Source organism: Hirsutella rhossiliensis (assembly GCF_020360975.1).
Source record: "Hirsutella rhossiliensis strain HR02 chromosome Unknown scaffold00005, whole genome shotgun sequence".
NCBI classification, from domain to species: Eukaryota; Fungi; Ascomycota; class Sordariomycetes; order Hypocreales; family Ophiocordycipitaceae; genus Hirsutella; species Hirsutella rhossiliensis.
This window is the reverse complement of record NW_025408671.1, coordinates 3874672-3891507: the sequence shown is the minus strand read 5'-3', so window position 1 is coordinate 3891507 and position 16836 is coordinate 3874672. Positions and strand designations below refer to the sequence as shown.

The following is a 16836-nucleotide window of genomic DNA, read 5'->3' as shown; positions in this document are numbered from 1 at the left end:
CGTCAACATCCAACTGCATATAGGACTTCATTCCACTTCAACTTGGGCTAATGATGCGGGAGTGGCGCAAGGAGGCCCCCGACTGGTCAAGGGGCGTGTGTACCACGGAGCGAGCTATTGTACAGTGCAATGCTAATGCATCAACAAGTCCATGTAGGGCTGTAAACAGCCAAGATATCGACTAGGCAGCCAGTGTGGTTTCACCGTATATCTATGGTGCGATGCCTCGCCAACGAATCATTCCCGGCCAGCCTCTAGAGCCACATCAGCGCTTCTCTTCGTTGGAGTCGACTTGTCTCAGAAGTAATGCCATGAAAGGGATGAGATCATGTCGTGAAATAGAGTCGAGGCCTTACAGAGCTTGGGGATGCAAGTGCGCATGGCTTTCTCCTACTCCGAGAAACACGACTTTTACGCTTTGTCTGGGTCATCCGTGTCACTGACGCCGGCAACGTCCATGTTTTGAGCCCAACCTCCTGGGATGGGCACGTGATAGGGCTGGACGAGACAGTGTCTTGCCTCTGGCTAAGCCCTCTGCCATGCAACCTGATGAATCTTGACTGGAACGCGAACCTGGAGCCACGACGCGTAGGCGAACCCCCCGCTCATCAATCCGTTTCGAGCCGGTTCCTGATCTAAACACGTTCCAGGCACGGGATTGCGCATCGTGTTAGAATGGACGCCCGTTGGCTGCACAGGCTGTGAGACTCGGGCCTTGTTTCTTAGTGGCAACACTGTCTCGGGGGGTTCCAAGTTTGCATGCGTTTGGGCTCGGCCGAGTAACGAGCGCTTAACGGACTTAACCAGGCCGTATTGTAGCTGTGTGCATGCTCACTGACGGTGCGTTCCGTGGCTTGCCTAACAGGGCAATATCGTCAGAATTAGTTCATAAGAGTAGAAAAGACGTTCTTGGAGTATATTAATTAACAATGATAAAAGCCTCATACATGTAACTGTTGCAAAATCGCTGTGGCGTGCAGCCGAAAGTGAGGTGTACACTCCAGCAAGTGTACTGCAAGCGGATCCTATAGCACATGGAGGTGCTGGTGACAGCCGACTTCTTCCTGCTCTATTGAAGCCCCAGCACGCGTTTCTTATATTCCCTAGATTTAAGGCAGTTACATTGTACATAACATTAAACCCGGTGTGACGATTCATTTGTGGGCGTATAAGCATTAAAAATTAAGAAGACATACTTGCATAGAGTGTTTTAATATGCAATTCTACCAACTTGAAATAGCCTCTGCTTTTCTCAGGGTCTCCTCGCATAGTTTTAGGAAAACATGACCCAGCTCGAGTCTATGTAAAGGAATAAGACTAAATAGTAGAGATGCCGTGATGCCGAAGAGCGTTTTGCGGGGCGCACAAGCCGAGTAGTTGTTTTTGAGGAAAGCAAAGTAGTATTCCTGGAGGTCCCCTAACAGGTCTACGTCGGCCTCACTTAAGAGCGGCTTGTCCTCGGCCAAGAGTTGAGCGAGTTGTCGAGCATCTTCACTCAGAAAGATGACATGATCATAGCCGCAGAGGGACTGTAGGACCTTGGCGAGATCGTAGTTGACGTCTCCCTCCGACGTGAGCTTGCTCCCCAGCTGACAACGAACGTCGATGAAGCTGACGGTTTGCTCATCATTGGAAAGAATGGCGTTGCTAAAGACGGGGTCTCCATGAATGATTTGGGTATAGACACCTCTTTCCTCTGCCTCGTACACGTCCAAGAAGTCGTTGAGGCGGCTGAAGATGGAGGCAGCCAAGAGCCCTAATGCGTCGTATCGCTCTCGGTAGCGAACATATCGACTGCGAAGCTTAGATCCGTAGTTTGCGTAAATATTCAAGGGCTGAGAAGCACTGACGGCATGTTGGCTCGTGAGCTTTTCCTGCAGTGCTGCAGTGATCGGGAGACTTGGCTGGTCTGTACGCGGTCTTGAGTGAATCGAATGGAGAGCCCGTAAAAACGAGCCAAGGCGGCCTTTAGTGATGGAGCGGCCGACAAGAAGGTGTGAAAAGGTCAGCCCCCTGCGGCTTTCCATGGTTATGGTATAGGTGCCTGTGTCGGGAAGAAAGTCGACATTGTAAATGGATGGGAAATGGTGGACAACCTCTGGGGGCATGTGCGAATAAAAGTACACTTCGCCAATGATGTTGTCCGACTTGCTAGACTTGATGACCTTTTCATCGACGACTTGGATCGTGTTGAAGTCGCGTGCCGCTATCATGGTCTTCTTGAGCCTTTGGTCCTCTGCAGCCTCTGGCTCTACCATGGCAAGAGATTCTGGATCGTCAAGGAGCCAACCGACTTCCCGCATGGTGTCGAGGTTGGAATTGACGGCCAAGTCGTCGACGTAAACGTGCGCAAAAGGCTTCCCGAAATTGATTTCGTGAAAGGGAATGCCGTACTGGGCAAGTTGGGCGAACGTAACCGGCCCGACATCTGCGATGACCGAACCAACGTTTCCGTGATGGGTTCGCATGCGTCTCGCGGTTTGCTTCCCATCGCGGCCGCTTAGCTGAGTCCTGTAGCCGTGGACAATGTCCAGGACCGAAAAGGGGCAGTAAACTCACGATGATGATATGGTGACCAGCTTTAAACAGTTCCTGTACCAGTCGAATGTTTCTCGGAATCGGGGGACATGTAGAATAGTCGCCAGGGACGGTCGGCACGCCGACAAGGGTCATGTCGAGGTCGAAACAGAAACGGCGGGTTTGGCGAGCAATAGGCACACTGCATTTGCCACTCTTGACGGTCCTGAGAAAGTCGTGCAGCTGCTTTGGCGTTCCCACACAGCTGATGTCTTGTCGACTCACAGCTACTGCAGTGAAAGGGACCCCGATCTCGATCATGTGGGAGATGAGTTGAGAGATGTAGTATTCGCCGATGTCTTGGCCTACAGAATGCTTTATATCGAGAACCTCGGCGGCCCGTGACTTGAGCTCCTGGGCACTAGGGAAAATGTACGCGCCAGAGTTGGCTTTGTTCGAGATGGCTTTCTTCTCCTGGATTTCAGTGATGAACTCCAGGCCGTTCCGATGACGAGCAATGTGAGAAGCCGAGGGCGAGACTGGGCATAACGTCAATAGTCGTCGACGTACCTTGGTTCGGTTTTGAGGTAGGAAAAGACGGGCTTGTCGCCGTCGTCAGGAAAGTAGAAGCAGGCGCCATGGCCAGGCCCCGTCTCGCGGACTTTGGCCAGGATGTCGGTCCAGTAGATGGTATCGCAGTCTAACGATACGGTCTTGCGGTGTAGATGCTCTTTGGTCATGGACTGGCTAACAATGTAGAGCTGCGCAAAGGTCGATGATCAGCTGCCATGGTCCATGTTTCACCAACGCAAACCACTCACGTACCGTTTCGCTAGCCCCCTTGGTCTGATGGCGCAGTCTGAGGATTCGATGGTCAACCTTTGTTAGGCTTTTGCTTACAAGCTGGCCAACATGAAACTCATCGTCGATATCTTCATTGATCGCTATCCACACAGTGTCGCCAGTCTTCAGGCTTAAACTGTCCAGAAGCCAGAGCAGCATCGGACGGCCGACAATGTTAATCAGGGGCTTCGGGTAGCGATAACCGTGTTTGGCGAACCGGGAGCCCACGCCACCAATGGGTATGATGACGTTCAGAAGCTGCTCACGATTGGCAGCGGAGCCGTCGCCAACCTCGGACTCACGCTTCATGGTGCAGCGGTGGATTCAAGCAGCTCTGCTGACGGATGAGAGGCGAGCTTGCGCGAGACAAGCTGAGAGTGCGGAGGTTTGAAAGGGGGCGCGGAGCATAGCACACGAGGCAGCCGCCGCCGGCGAGGCAGTGTGGTATTATATTCAATGCGTGTAAATACTCGACGCAGCCGCGCAACTCTCGGTTCACCGCTTGTGGTGGGCCTCTCTAGACTGATATTATGAGCGCTTACGAGTCAGTCCGGATAAAATCCCGGATGGCGCCGCGGGATTCTGGACTTGGTCGCGCGGGCAGACAGGAAGGCGTAAGAGGACCTGCGGCCGATGGCGAGACGGAAATGTAAAGTACGCGACGCTCCTGGGTTGCTCCTTGAATGCTTCATACGCCATGGCAGCCCGACCACAAGACCCTGCGTGTCAGGGTGTCTATTTAAAACGCCAAGGGAACGCTCAAGAATCCCGTCGAGCCGCTTCTCCGTCGTCGACATGACCGCAAATTTCGACCCGGCTCTTGTCCCGAGTTCCCTGTTGCCCAAATGCCGGCGTGGAGAACATGTGCTTTGGTCACAGAGGCCCTTTCCTGGTCGATACTGTCAAGCTGGTAAAATACCGCTACACTATGCAAAATGAGGGCACCCCCAATAGAGGTGTTACTAACGCGTATTATAGGCCCTTTCTTGTCCTGACAGATACGTATATTCAGCAGTTCGGAGACAGCCCCAGGTTGTGTCCCACTCCGTAATTAGCTGCCTTCCAGACACTGATTTGGCTGGCTTTGACCCCTGTCTCGCGAGGAGATGAGCTAGGTGGCAATATGATAATATCAACTGTTTTCTTCTCGAAGACTTCCCCCGCCTTCCTAAATCGGGCAATGTATAAGTCAGTAGCTAGCATAACGTTAGTATAGGGGCCAAGCACGAGATCCGCTGCGTGCCCGTAAATACTTCCTATAGAACGGCTTCCCCCGTCTTTTGGTCGTAATACGAGAGATGTAAGATAAGCCGGTGGAACTGCCGCCGTGGCATTGACCCAATCCTGGTGTTGTCAAAGGGGCAGAAGCGCCTTCTCTTTACATAGCCAGAATCGTTGAGAAAGCCGACATGAAAAACCCGTCGGCTCCACGCACACCTTTACAAGCCCGCCTTCTGAACAGACTAGCTTCCTCGAAACTACTATAGCCCGGAAAACTGACCAACGTGGCATAGAACCAATACACATCTCCACACGGAAACGAACTTCAAATGCTTCTACGGGGGTCGCTCGGCTCCTGACCCGTCGCAATACGGAATGACGCACGTGCGAAACGCGCCTTTCAAAAGTATTCATTCCGCCACCGCAGAAGAAGTCCTCCATGCTAGAGATTATGACGCTATCGGATTCTGCTCTCTCGAGCCTCCATGAAGATGCCGCTATCCCAGCACTACCAAGCACCGGCGGCGGTGGCGGGCTTGATAGCCATTCAAGTCAGCTTCGGAATCATTATGAAAACCGCACAGACAGCCGGTTCGTATTCCTTTTCCACGTCCGGCTCCGTCAGCATCTCCGAGTTCTGCAAACTCATCATAGCTACCCTCCTATTCCGCCGAGAGTGCCTGCAACGAATGGTCAATGGGGTTGGGCCGAAGACGGACCTCGCCCAAGTCTCGCGTTACCTCCCTCTAAAGTCAATTAACGAGCCAGGCGCAGATAGCGATGGTTTACAGAAGGAACAGCAAGAAGAAGATGGCGCAAGAAGCGGTGCTGAACCGGCCAAGCAGCGGTCGCAATCGACTTCTACTCAGACGTTAGACGTTCTCACCTTCTGGCGCTACCTATACGGCGAAGTGGCGAGAGAGAAGCAGATTGGCTATTGTGTTCTTGCCCTTGGCTATACTTTGATAAACAACTCAGTTCGTGGATAGCGACATCCATCCCCCGCCTCCCCCCCTTCCCTTCAAACTACATAAAAGAGCAGACTGGCACGCGACTCTTCCCGATACTCGAACACGGCATTGCAGCTGACGTACTCTATAAGATCTTTCTTTGTTATACTTCGGCCGATCCGGGAACGATACAGCTGACCAAGAGCGGCGGAACCCTCATCACTGCCCTTGTTATGATTTTGTCGACCGATGCCGCCCTTTCGAAGACACAATGGATCGCCATATTTATACAGGTGCGTTGATATGCCCCGGCTGTCTAATCTCTGCCCATGTTCAAACATTCCGCTTACCATCTAATATAGTTATTCGGCCTGATTCTAACGCAATACAAGCCGGAAAATGGTACCGCATACCCTATCAGTATATACGTCCTTCTTCTCTTCCAAGTCTTTGTCAGCGCGTCGTCCGGCGTCTACAATGGGCATCTTTTGAAGACCAACGAGAATAGCCCCCACGCGGATAACATGATACTCTATGCTGCCGGTGCCTTCGTCAATCTACTTTGCCATGTTTCCATCTTTATGATAAGTGCCGACGAGCCGCATTTCTTTCAAGGATATGGCGATATTCGCGCCATTCTGGTCGTCTTAAGCAGCGTCTTCATCGGATTTGCTACAACTTTGGTCTATAAGTGTATGGAGACCATGGCCTACCCCGTCGTGCATAGCCAGACTAACTCAAGAATAGACGCCGACGCCGTCTTAAAGTGCTTCGCGGTAGCTGCTAGCACGGCAATACTCCTCTACGCCTCGCCCATCCTTTTCGAAGACGAGCTGGGCAGTCTCGTCGTCCCGGGCACCATCATTGTCTTTGTCGCGTCCGCGCTATACATTTCTTATCCTGCTCCGCCGTCTAGCGGCTACTCTACCAAGCACGCAGCACGCACCGGGCCGCTCAAGGCTTTCAAGGTTCGTGAGGTTTCGGCCGGCCGCCATCCTCCCATGCCTTATTAGACCCCCCCTATGGCGCGCGGCTTTTTAACGGCGATAGCAGGAATACTCCCGAATGTCTCTCGCCTTATCGACACTTGGTACCATTGTTATCGTTGCTTTCCTGGCCATGTCAAAGGATAAGGTGCCAAGGGCAGCTTACGCCAATGTCAAGCCGACGCATGAGCCCGCTGCCGGAGCGGGCAACTTCTCGTCACCATTCCGCAACGTGTTGGCAATGGTACGGTGGAACACGCCATATCCAGAACGGATTCCCCGTATCATGGAATACCAACCTTTTTTTGATACGGTCCATATCTCTGTGCCCGACATGATGCCCGAGCAGCCTCCCGAACACTACAATTGGACCCACGATCAATTCCCAACGACAAATCTCATTTACCGTCAAGTCGCCAATATGATGAAGCTGGTGCTCGCCGGCAGACCAGACATCAAGGGGTTGATGTATTTCCATTTCGACGCCTGGCTCGACCCTCTTGGGTGGAATGACACCGACTTTGACAACATGTGGTTTACTTATGGACATCCGCTCCATAATTGTATGACCAACACTGACAGCAATTCTTGGTGGGGGTGGAAGCAGGATATGCATCTTCCCGCCAAAGCTGCCGCTCAGTTTGTTCACCAGCTTGGCCTCGACTACCAAGTTAATCCCGATGAGTGGTGCATCGGCTGGAGCGACATCTACTTCATTCCGCGAAGCTTTTTTGGAGACTTCGTGCTCCTCGCTGAGATTTTCGAGCGCTTCGATGTCTTCCACGAGGTCGCCACTCCTACAATTGCCCACATTATAAATAACAGCCGACGTTCAAGCTTGAAGACGACTTCCCTCGACCAGGTGAGGGATTGCTGGGGCTCATGCTGCGACTCGGGCCCAACGGTTGAGGATGTGTTGACGGCTCATTGTGGTCATCGCCTTGACTATCTTAACGAGACCGTGACGGATGCTTTCTACAAGAAGCTAGCATCTCAGGCGCAACGGCTTCGTCCGAACTTGATTTAAACACGCAAAGGCGGTATTGGTGGCGTTGGAGTTGTGCAGCTAATTAAGAGTTTCCGTATCTCAAGATAGATAAATGATTACACAGGTCTAGCCAGGAGCACGATGGTCGGAAGACCAGTCAACCTAAGAAAGTTAAAGGCCGTCGGATCGCTAATTAATGCCACGTGTAGCGTCTGGTTAAGGGCTGAAAGGGCGAAATGCATAGAAGGATGTACTTTGTCCCAAGTCCGGCTACATTTTCCTGGATACCCCCTCTCCTAACCAGTTGTCGCGCTCGCCCTAGCTACTGGCGCTGATATGAAGAAACAAAGAAGTTACTTTTCATATCGCCCGGACGAGGTGCAAGAGGGAGCAGCGGGGTCAGCCCATAAGTAAGTCGTAGACGGCGTGCCGCTAAGGTAGCTCGAAACGTAAGGGGTACCTATAGTCTAGATCTGGTAGGAGTTTCAAGGGGACCCCCGAAAAGCGGGATTTGGTGACTCGATTACCCGTTGATCTTGGTGTGGGGCCACAGCAGCCCAACTAAGTGTCTTCGCCACTTAGTTGGCCCAAAAAATCCGGCACAGCCCAAAAAATCCGGCACAGCAGCCCACCTCCAAAACGTCAACCCTATGCATCTCAACCGCGTTTTCTCGCGCAACTTGACTTTATTTACGTATCTTTTTGCCGGAATACATTATGACAGATAACATGGCTACCCTGGAGGCAGCAAAAGCCGTTCTGGCGTCTCGTCGCGACCCCAGAGCCGATGTTCGTCGCTCAACAACACCAAAAGAACGCCTCTTTCCGTGCGAGATGCGGCCATCCGTTACAATGTGAAGAGCTCATCCGTACAGAGAGCCATTAATTTCATAAGAAACCCTTTTCCCGTGCTCCAGGGCGTCCATTGGCGCTGACGGAGGACGAAGACGACGCCCTGGTTGCGTATGTACAGTGTATGGAACGCACCGGCATGCCCGCCACGAGAGCAACTTGAAGCTGTTGCAAATGCAATAAGAATGCGTCGAGATCCCAATGCCCGCCCGGTCTCGTCAAGTTGGCTTGACAATTGGCGTGGAAGTCATCCTGCGATCGCGAAGACGTATCTCAAAGCAGTTGAACGAGCCCGGAAGTCCTTTGAAGCCCACGGGGTAGAAGAAGTCGAATTTTTCTACTCAAAGCTTCGAGAAATCATCACCAGCTACCGTATTGGCAGTTCAGAGATCTGGAATGAAGACGAGGCCGGAATACGCATTGGGTGCCTGCGAGAACGCATCAAGTTCTCATCACGCGCACCACTAGAGTCAAGAGCACCCGGCCCCGAGTTTTAGACCCAGCAAACCGAGAATCCTGCACGGTAATTGCCTCAGTTAACGCAGTGGGGGACTCTCTTCCACCCTGGCTTGTTTTCCAACATTACCCTACCACCAACTGGGCCGGCATCGACATCATGACAGGCGTACGGTTTGCCCAGTCGCCAACTGGCTTTTCCAACGCAGAGATACACCTTGAGTGGGCAAGGCATTTCAACTGCTGGTCTTGGGCATCGTCAGCGCAAGCAAAACAGTCAGGAAATTCGCTGGAAGAGTGGTTCGGCTGTGACGAGCATCTTCGGCGCCCCAACATGGGGATGAGTCGCGTGGAGGCGCCGCCAAACCAACGGCCTGACGACGAGAAGATCTACCGATTGCTTGTTGTGGATGGCTTTACAGGGCATACCACCCTTGACTTTGCTGAGTATTGTATCAAGTTTGATATCATCATTGCTATTTTCCCTCCACATTCCACCCACCTCATGCAGCCGCTTGATGTTGGGGTATTCCAGCCACTAAAGTCAGCACATCAGAAAGCGCTTCGGAAGTCGCTCGCAGAAGGCAACATATCATTTTCGCGGGTCAACTTCCTCACAGCTTTTCAGGACGTATATGAGGCTGGCTTCACGCGGCATAACATTATGGCGGCATTTGAAAAAACAGGCCTCTTTCCTGTCGACCCAGCGCCGGTGATCACCAAGATCCTCCACGAGCAGCTACGACAACAGCAGCCGATCAATCCTGCATACGCCTCGCTCCTACCCTCGGAGACGCGTTTCCAAGTCGCCGCGGATGCCCTCAATGATATCCGGCAACGGTATGGGCCCCTCATGAGCTCGCCATCACGAGAAAACTTGCGGGTTCTTGCGAAAGTGAACACCGAGTCTATCGCGATGGCGTCACATTCCCAGGGCATAGTCAGCGATAAGAATAGCCGAACCCAGGCGTATGCGAATCGAATGAAGAGAGGCAAGATTGTCAGGCCGCGCGGAGAGTTTATCACGAGCTCCAGCATGGCCGACATCACCCGGGAGTATGAGGAGCTCCAGGCAAAGCAAACCCGGCTTCAAACGCGCCAGGAGATAAGGATGCATCTTAAACGAGTTCGTGGAGAGATGCAGAAGATCCGAGAAGACTATAAAGTCGGGAAGAAGCAGTTAGTCAATGGCAGAGTCAAGACATTGAACTTTAAGCCCTGGCTAGAGTTTACGGACGAGACGTTGAGTTCTACACTCTGGAGCAAAGTTGCGATACCCTCATGCGGGAGCTCAAAGAGCCATCCAAGGAATCCTTTTCTATGATACCACGAAGAGAAATAACTCCGCCAGAGATGTCAGGCGCGCGCAGCGACCCGACCTCGCCCACTTACAGATATGTCGTCGTTGCCCGGCAGTGACGATACCGTCTATTTCACAGGCCTCGATCTTGACAAACATAGTGAGGATGGCGCCGACGATGAAGACGAGGACAATTTACTCGACACGCAAGAGAATATACCCTCATCGCCGCCGTTAGCAGCGGTTGAAGCGGTAGTCGATACACCATGCCCTCGACCGCGCACCCGATCGTCCAACAAGATACAGCAGACGCTCCAGGAACACAGGTATGGATAAAATAGCTCTCAGAGACGCACAACAGGCGAAATTACTACATAATACGTCTATTTGGACTCACAAACGCGGTCTTCCTATCTCTTCGACTGGAAGGCGGCAGCTCCTAAATAGGCCCAAAGACGTGATTTTTTCACTTTTCGTTGTTACTTGCGTCTTTAGGTGATCCGCAGCTATTGATCACATGTATATTTTAGCTATTTGAAGTCGCATTGACGGCACCATGAAGCGAAGCGTAGAATTTCCTTGATTTTGCACCCCAAATTGAGGACCCTGCTGTGCCGGATTTTTTGGGCTGTGCCGGATTTTTTGGGCCAACTAAGTGGCGAAGACACTTAGTTGGGCTGCTGTGGCCCCACACCAAGATCAACGGGTAATTACTAGGAAATGACCGAAAAAGGAAGCCAAGGCGAAGCAAATGCCCCCGCTTCGAACGACAGGGACTGCCTGTAAGAGCTGGGATAGAACAGGAGTCAGGAGCGCTCCGGAACAGATTTCAAATGTGGGAGACCCGGCATATAACGGACACCTCGTGCCTTGTTTTTTCGACTATGATCTCGAATTCTAGCTCATATTGTTGCCTAGAAAGATCCATGTCAGGTGACGATCCTTCGAATATATAGGAATCGAACCTCAAACGTACAGTTACTTCCAACTCGGCTCCTTATCGCCCAAGGTCTGGCGCCTTGAGATGATGCCCTACCTCTCTCGACTGCCTGCCATCCTCTTCTTTCTACTTCCTTCCTTTGTGCAGCGTCATCTTGATCCAACCGGCTTCAAACCACGACGCCTCTACCCCACGTCATGGCTCGACGGCCTGCGCGGCGTCGCTGCGCTCTTTGTGTTTATCTGTCACTACACCGGATCTAACTTTGGGTGGTTAGGGGTGATAGACGAAGGTGAATTTTTTGAAGATTTTGAATGAAGGATGAATCAAATGAATTGAATTTTTTGGATCTTGATTCAAAATCTTCAAGCTCCAATTTTCGCGATTCAAGTTGGGTTTGGGCCAATTCAGGCCATTCATGAATAGTTTGAAGGAATCCCCTAAACGAAGTGAATTTGGTGTGTACCTAAGCGATTGCAAAGATACCTCGAAAACGCCAATAAGTAGTATATGGTTTTATAGCCTTCTGGGAAGTCTCTCGATAATCTCGAATATTACAAAAATTAACTTACATAAATACTGATCCGCCCGTCCTAGGCAAATGGACCGAAAATAAGCACTTTCAAAAGCTCTGCCGAATCCTCAAAATATATCGGTCCAACGCGTTCGAATCCGCGATTGTACACAGTTACACACTTGTAGAGCCTCAATCCTCCGAAGCCTCCATTGTATCTGGACAGGGGGTTGATATCGCAGACTTATCGGCTTGGGAGGCAGGAGGTTTGGGGTAGGAGGTTCGGCGGGAGCCTCGGTAGTAGCCTCGGTGGGAACTTCCGCCGGAGCAGGGGGTTGAGGAGGAGGATTCTCGCCTGAACGCAGATTAGCATATACACAAACAATGAGGGTATATTCACACCATCTACCAGCTTGCCCGGAAATTGGAATGTGGTCTGGTCTTCAAATAATAGAGCGTGCCGTTGTTGGCGGCGTTGTCTCCCGTAATGGCGAGAAGCTTTGGCTTGAGCCTGAGCTCCTCAAGTGTCTTCTCAACTATCTCGTGTTTGCCAGTGTGAGATTTTTGAGCTCGATAAACTCAATAACCTCTCTCTCTCCTCAAACTCCGGCGTAATCCAGTGCGTAATAATGGCGAAAATAGGCACCCGATTCGGTGCTGTCCAGATATCAAGGGTGAGCGAGATGGTAGCACAATTGTACTGAAGCTCGATCTTCAGCTTCTCTCTGCGTTCCACAAAGTCTGTGTAGATGTGATTGCGTAAGGTTATACGGCTCCTGTACACACAGGTTGTATTGTGAGCCAAGAACATCTCTTGGAAAGCAGGAGTCTCAAGTTCTCAACAACAGAGAAGGGTTGTCGGTGTTTTACAAACCACTGGCGGATAGACTCCTTTGCCGTGAGCCTTGCTCTTTGCCTGGGTCGACCGCTCCATGCATCTACCTCTGTATAATCTCCTCCACCAATGGCGCGGCCGTATCCATTGATTCGACCGTGGTGAGACTCCTTCGTAATACTGTGGGATTTTAAATGGTCTCCCATGCCAGAGGTAACCCTCGGCGGTTCGATTCAAGGACCTGGAATATCTTCCGAAGAGTAGAAGGATTTTGAAGGCACTCTATACAAGTCCACCGGAACTCTTGGAATATTTTCGGTCCATCCTTGTACTCGAGTAAAAGCTTCTGTCTATGGCTTCCCTGCATGTACCAATAAACGTGGCTATTCTTGTCTCTCTTCTTGCGAACATGCTTCTGTTTGTTGTCGGCCCACTTCTTGATAAGTCTGGCTTTCTCTGCGAGCGTCATGTGACTACCGGTACTGTTCAATGGCGGCTCTGATGTATCCGCGTCAGGCATGTCATCATCTGACTCACAGTCAGGATGGCCCGGGGGCGCGCAGACAATCGTATCTTTGCCAGTCGGAGGAGGACGAAGGAGCCGGAGTTGTGCTAGGATCAGGGCGCGCGCGCGGGATTCTGAGGTTGAATTGAGGGCGTTCAATGCGGGCATAACTCTGCGTTGGCAATTTACGCCGGGTCCTAGGAGCAAAGAAATTCGCTGCGGCAGCTGTTTTCGATTCAGCAGGGGCCATACTATGTATCATGTTATAATTAGCTATCGGTTGGACAGTAATGAAGTTTTACCTGGTCTAGGCTAAAAGGCTCGAGAATGGACGTGAGACAGGTAGTCGGGACGACACCAAATAACCCACAATAAAGTATAACGGAGTCGAGGTTGAACGGGTGGGATAGGTCGTCGGTCAGGGCGTTGATTCGGGGGCTGATCCGAAGCCGCTGTCGGAAACATCGAAGCAGGAATTAGGCGAGATCGTCGTAAAATAAAGTCGTGGCAGTTGTCGCGAAGACCGTTGCCCAATGCAGGCAAAAATGTGGGATGGGCTGACGACCGTGTCTTTCCGACAGTAGAATTAACAGGTGGTCAATTGAGCGCGAATAACGCGTCTAAACGCGGCTAGTTGGCACAACATATCCTTATCATGCAGATGTTTCGGTACTTTCTGATCGGGCTAGTTTGTGTGGACAAGCAAGTAGCAGTCATATTGGGCTCGATGAGTAGATAAGTCCCTAACAGTCTCCAAATCGCGAGATGACGCAATTCGTGTCACGTCCAATTGTTCGCGCAGTATTGAGACGTTGAGGGATCTGAACGCGTTTTTCTAATCAGTTTGCCGGAGGCTGTTTAACGGTATAAGTCTTGTATTATATTTCAAAAATTTGGGCTGCCGAGCTTAATCTGTGCTTGAGATGTAGTTTTGCAAGTAGCAAATGACCGATCTATTTATTGCCTTCAGGATGATGTGGCATTTCTTGAGCAAATGTTAAGCACAGATATCGAGAGTTATATCACCCGAACCAGAAAATCCAGAACATTCGAGTGATACTACATTTAAATGGTGTGCATTATAAAATGGCACTGTTCATAAGCTTCATGGTTTTTGATACTCCGTATAGGGTGGCAAGACTGCTGAAACGGTGGGCGTATCAGGCACTGTTAGGTCGTTATACCAACATATATGGACGCCTAACTACCCCACTTCCAACCCACTGGGATTTTCCCAGTGGAGTGTGAACGGCGGAATCCAACTGAAACACGCACAACAGACTTTTAAATACGCAGTGCGTCATCGCATGGGCGGCCGATTTCGAAGTTACCATGTCCGCGCGGGCGAACCCTTGCTCCTGTCAGAACGGTGGTTCTGTGGCGTGCCTAATGGGGAAAGTGCATTGTGGAATCTATTGGTATTGTGGGAATCATGCTCGTCAATTGTATCTAGATCACACGGTCAGCATGTGGCCTTAGGGTCACGTGTGCGGCTGAGGCTTGCGTGGCTATATCTTCCACGCTGGCCTCTCCTCCTAGATAGAAGACAATCCTCATAGCATAATACGACACACCGGTTGAACGACGTTCCCAGTTTGTCTCATGCTCGAGCCCTGCCAACAGGTATGATGGGGTCAAAGCAGCTTGTTTCTTGATGTGTACGTGTGTGTCTGCTTGTTGGAACGGCGCAGCAGGAAGGGCGGCATGGGTCACCTGCCAGGTCACGTGGGGCATTCAGCCGAGATTTCTGCGGGCCCAAAGGGCACATTCCTAGCCGGAAGGGGGCAACACACATCGCCTTTACACACACAGCCGTGCATATAGCTCAATTGACCTCTTCTGTGTGCCCACTATCGTTGCCACCTTCCTCATTCGGACGAGCCGCAGAACCGCTGTTTCTGACACTGCTCAGAAAGAAAGGGAGGCCCTTGGTGGGTGGCTTTGGGCATTAGCCCATTCCTCCCTGTATGCCCCTTGGCTGGCAGCTGCGAAGCGGGGTGATCCTTTTTCACCGTATATTTCGACCATATCGCCATTCATTCAAGATTTTGATGAATGAATTGAATAAAGACTCCTGATTTTTGATTCATCGAATTTGAAGACCTTACCCGATTCGGCTTCATTCAATTCAAGGGTCCCGAGGCCGATTCGACTTCAAAATCTTCAAATATCAGCCCTATGGGTGGTTTATGAATGCATACGGCTACAGAGCCGAAGGCGACACTGTGCCTTCGTCACCGATACAGATACCGTTTCTACGCGTAGTCTATAGCGGCCGCCCTATGGTTCATCTCTTCTTCGTCATCTCTGGTTTTGTTCTATCTTATAAGCCCTTGAGGCAAGCCAGGAACCGAGATTACGAAGGACTTTTTAGGACGCTCTCGAGCAGCGTCCTTCGACGCGGCCTTCGTCTATTTCTCCCGTCTATGGCGTCTACCCTTCTTATCATGATACTCGGCTACCTCGGCTTCATCGGCCCGACCTTCCCGACGCTGAGAGAGCAGTTATGGGACTGGTATAATGCTTTATGGACGCTGACGCTTAGCTGGAAATGGGACATCACTCAGTTGATGCCTTACAACCCACACTTGTGGACTATACCCATCGAGTTCGCGAACTCCTTGCTACTCTTCGTCACTATACTAGGCCTCAGCCGCTTGAGAACGCACTTGCGCCTGGCTTCGGTGCTTGGAATCATGATATATAGCCTCAAGAGCGGGCATTGGGCGCCATGCGAGTTCCTCGGAGGCATGGGCATCGCCGAGATTGGCATGATCCAGGACGACGCGCGCCTGAAGGGAAGCATGGATATCTATCAAGAAGGGGACGATTTGGAAGAAAAAGCATTACCCCCTCGGTCGAGAGCGGTTCTAGGATCTGCAAAGCGCCTCGCTGTTTTCGTCTTCTTCGTTGGCAACCTCGTCTTCGGCCTGTTTATTGCTGGGTGGCCCGGAAGCCAAGACGACAAGACGCCGGGAATCTCGACCCTCTGGGCCAACACGATGGAACCTTTCTGGACCTGGGGTGGCGACTGGTTGATTTTCCCCTGGTATGCCCTTGGGGCCATGCAAATCGTGCTTGCGCTGCAGCAGATAAAGGTACTGCAGGATCTTTTCGTTACGCCACCGGCGCAGTACCTCGCCGACATAAGCTACGCCCTATACCTGATGCACGGACCGATGCTCAGTCTCTTGGAACACCGCTGGCTGCCCTACGCCTGGGCCTTGGTCGGCGGATCCGAGCAAGCCGGCATGTGCGGACGTACCATAGCCTGGGCTTGCGGAATTGTTTTGCTGGGCATCCCTACGATCTGGGTAAGCGATCTCTTTTGGCGGTTTGTAGATGTCAAAACTGTCCAGTTTACGCGCTGGCTTGAAGCTCTATGCATTGTCGAATAGATGTGGCACTTCTATTAGGGGGGGCCTGTACTAGCCGCGAAGGTTGCGATAATTTTTCTGGGAAACAAAGCGGAGCGATGCACTTGCTGTTGGGCAATAGGCAAACTGGGTTTAGAGTAACTTAATACTTGATACTAGGGGGGTTTGAAGGAGTCAACCCCTCCACCTAGCTCCACTAGGAGGGGGGTCCGTTGAAAGGGAAAAGGATCGTTGATTGAGGAAACAAAGATACATATATGCCCCGCTAATCCTAGCCTAAATTGATGTATAGACTATTTCCGGATAAACGCACAAACAGCCCCGCCACTGCGATGCAGGCAGCACAAGCAGCAAAGAGGTCTCGCCAATTATCGTGAGATCGATCTACGGTGTTGCAACTATTATTTCCTCCTTTACAAGGCCCCAGCCTTCCTGTGACGGCTCAATGAGGCTATCACCGACTATTTCAATAGAGTTATGGCGTTGACGCCTTTAGCGTCGCGCGATGTGTGTATCGTGATGTTATGATATCGCTATATTGGTGGGAGGCGT

General features: G+C 51.4%; 4 protein-coding genes across 4 annotated transcripts; 2 read left to right on the top strand and 2 right to left on the bottom strand.

Annotated features, from left to right (window-relative positions):
- Positions 1-1223: 1223 nt before the first annotated feature.
- HRG_05847 (phosphatase iiic) lies at positions 1224-3669 on the bottom strand (the record flags this gene model as incomplete). Its single annotated transcript, XM_044864318.1, has 5 exons — positions 1224-2483; positions 2560-2938; positions 3088-3278; positions 3343-3363; positions 3418-3669. 5 exons carry the CDS (start codon positions 3667-3669, stop codon positions 1224-1226), a joined length of 2103 nt encoding a protein of 700 aa, XP_044720850.1.
- A 2095-nt stretch (positions 3670-5764) lies between these two features.
- HRG_05846 (nucleotide-sugar transporter domain-containing protein) lies at positions 5765-7544 on the top strand (the record flags this gene model as incomplete). The annotated part of the gene is made up of 4 exons (XM_044864317.1): positions 5765-5824; positions 5894-6224; positions 6279-6499; positions 6585-7544. The coding sequence occupies 4 exons, from the start codon at positions 5765-5767 to the stop codon at positions 7542-7544; spliced, it is 1572 nt and encodes a 523-aa protein (XP_044720849.1).
- Positions 7545-11972: 4428 nt separating this feature from the next.
- HRG_05845 (uncharacterized protein) lies at positions 11973-13075 on the bottom strand (the record flags this gene model as incomplete). The annotated part of the gene is made up of 4 exons (XM_044864316.1): positions 11973-12103; positions 12147-12308; positions 12377-12621; positions 12699-13075. 4 exons carry the CDS (start codon positions 13073-13075, stop codon positions 11973-11975), a joined length of 915 nt encoding a protein of 304 aa, XP_044720848.1.
- A 2279-nt stretch (positions 13076-15354) lies between these two features.
- On the top strand, positions 15355-16305 carry HRG_05844 (acyltransferase family domain-containing protein; the record flags this gene model as incomplete). Its single annotated transcript, XM_044864315.1, has 1 exon — positions 15355-16305. One exon carries the CDS (start codon positions 15355-15357, stop codon positions 16303-16305), a length of 951 nt encoding a protein of 316 aa, XP_044720847.1.
- Positions 16306-16836: the final 531 nt, after the last annotated feature.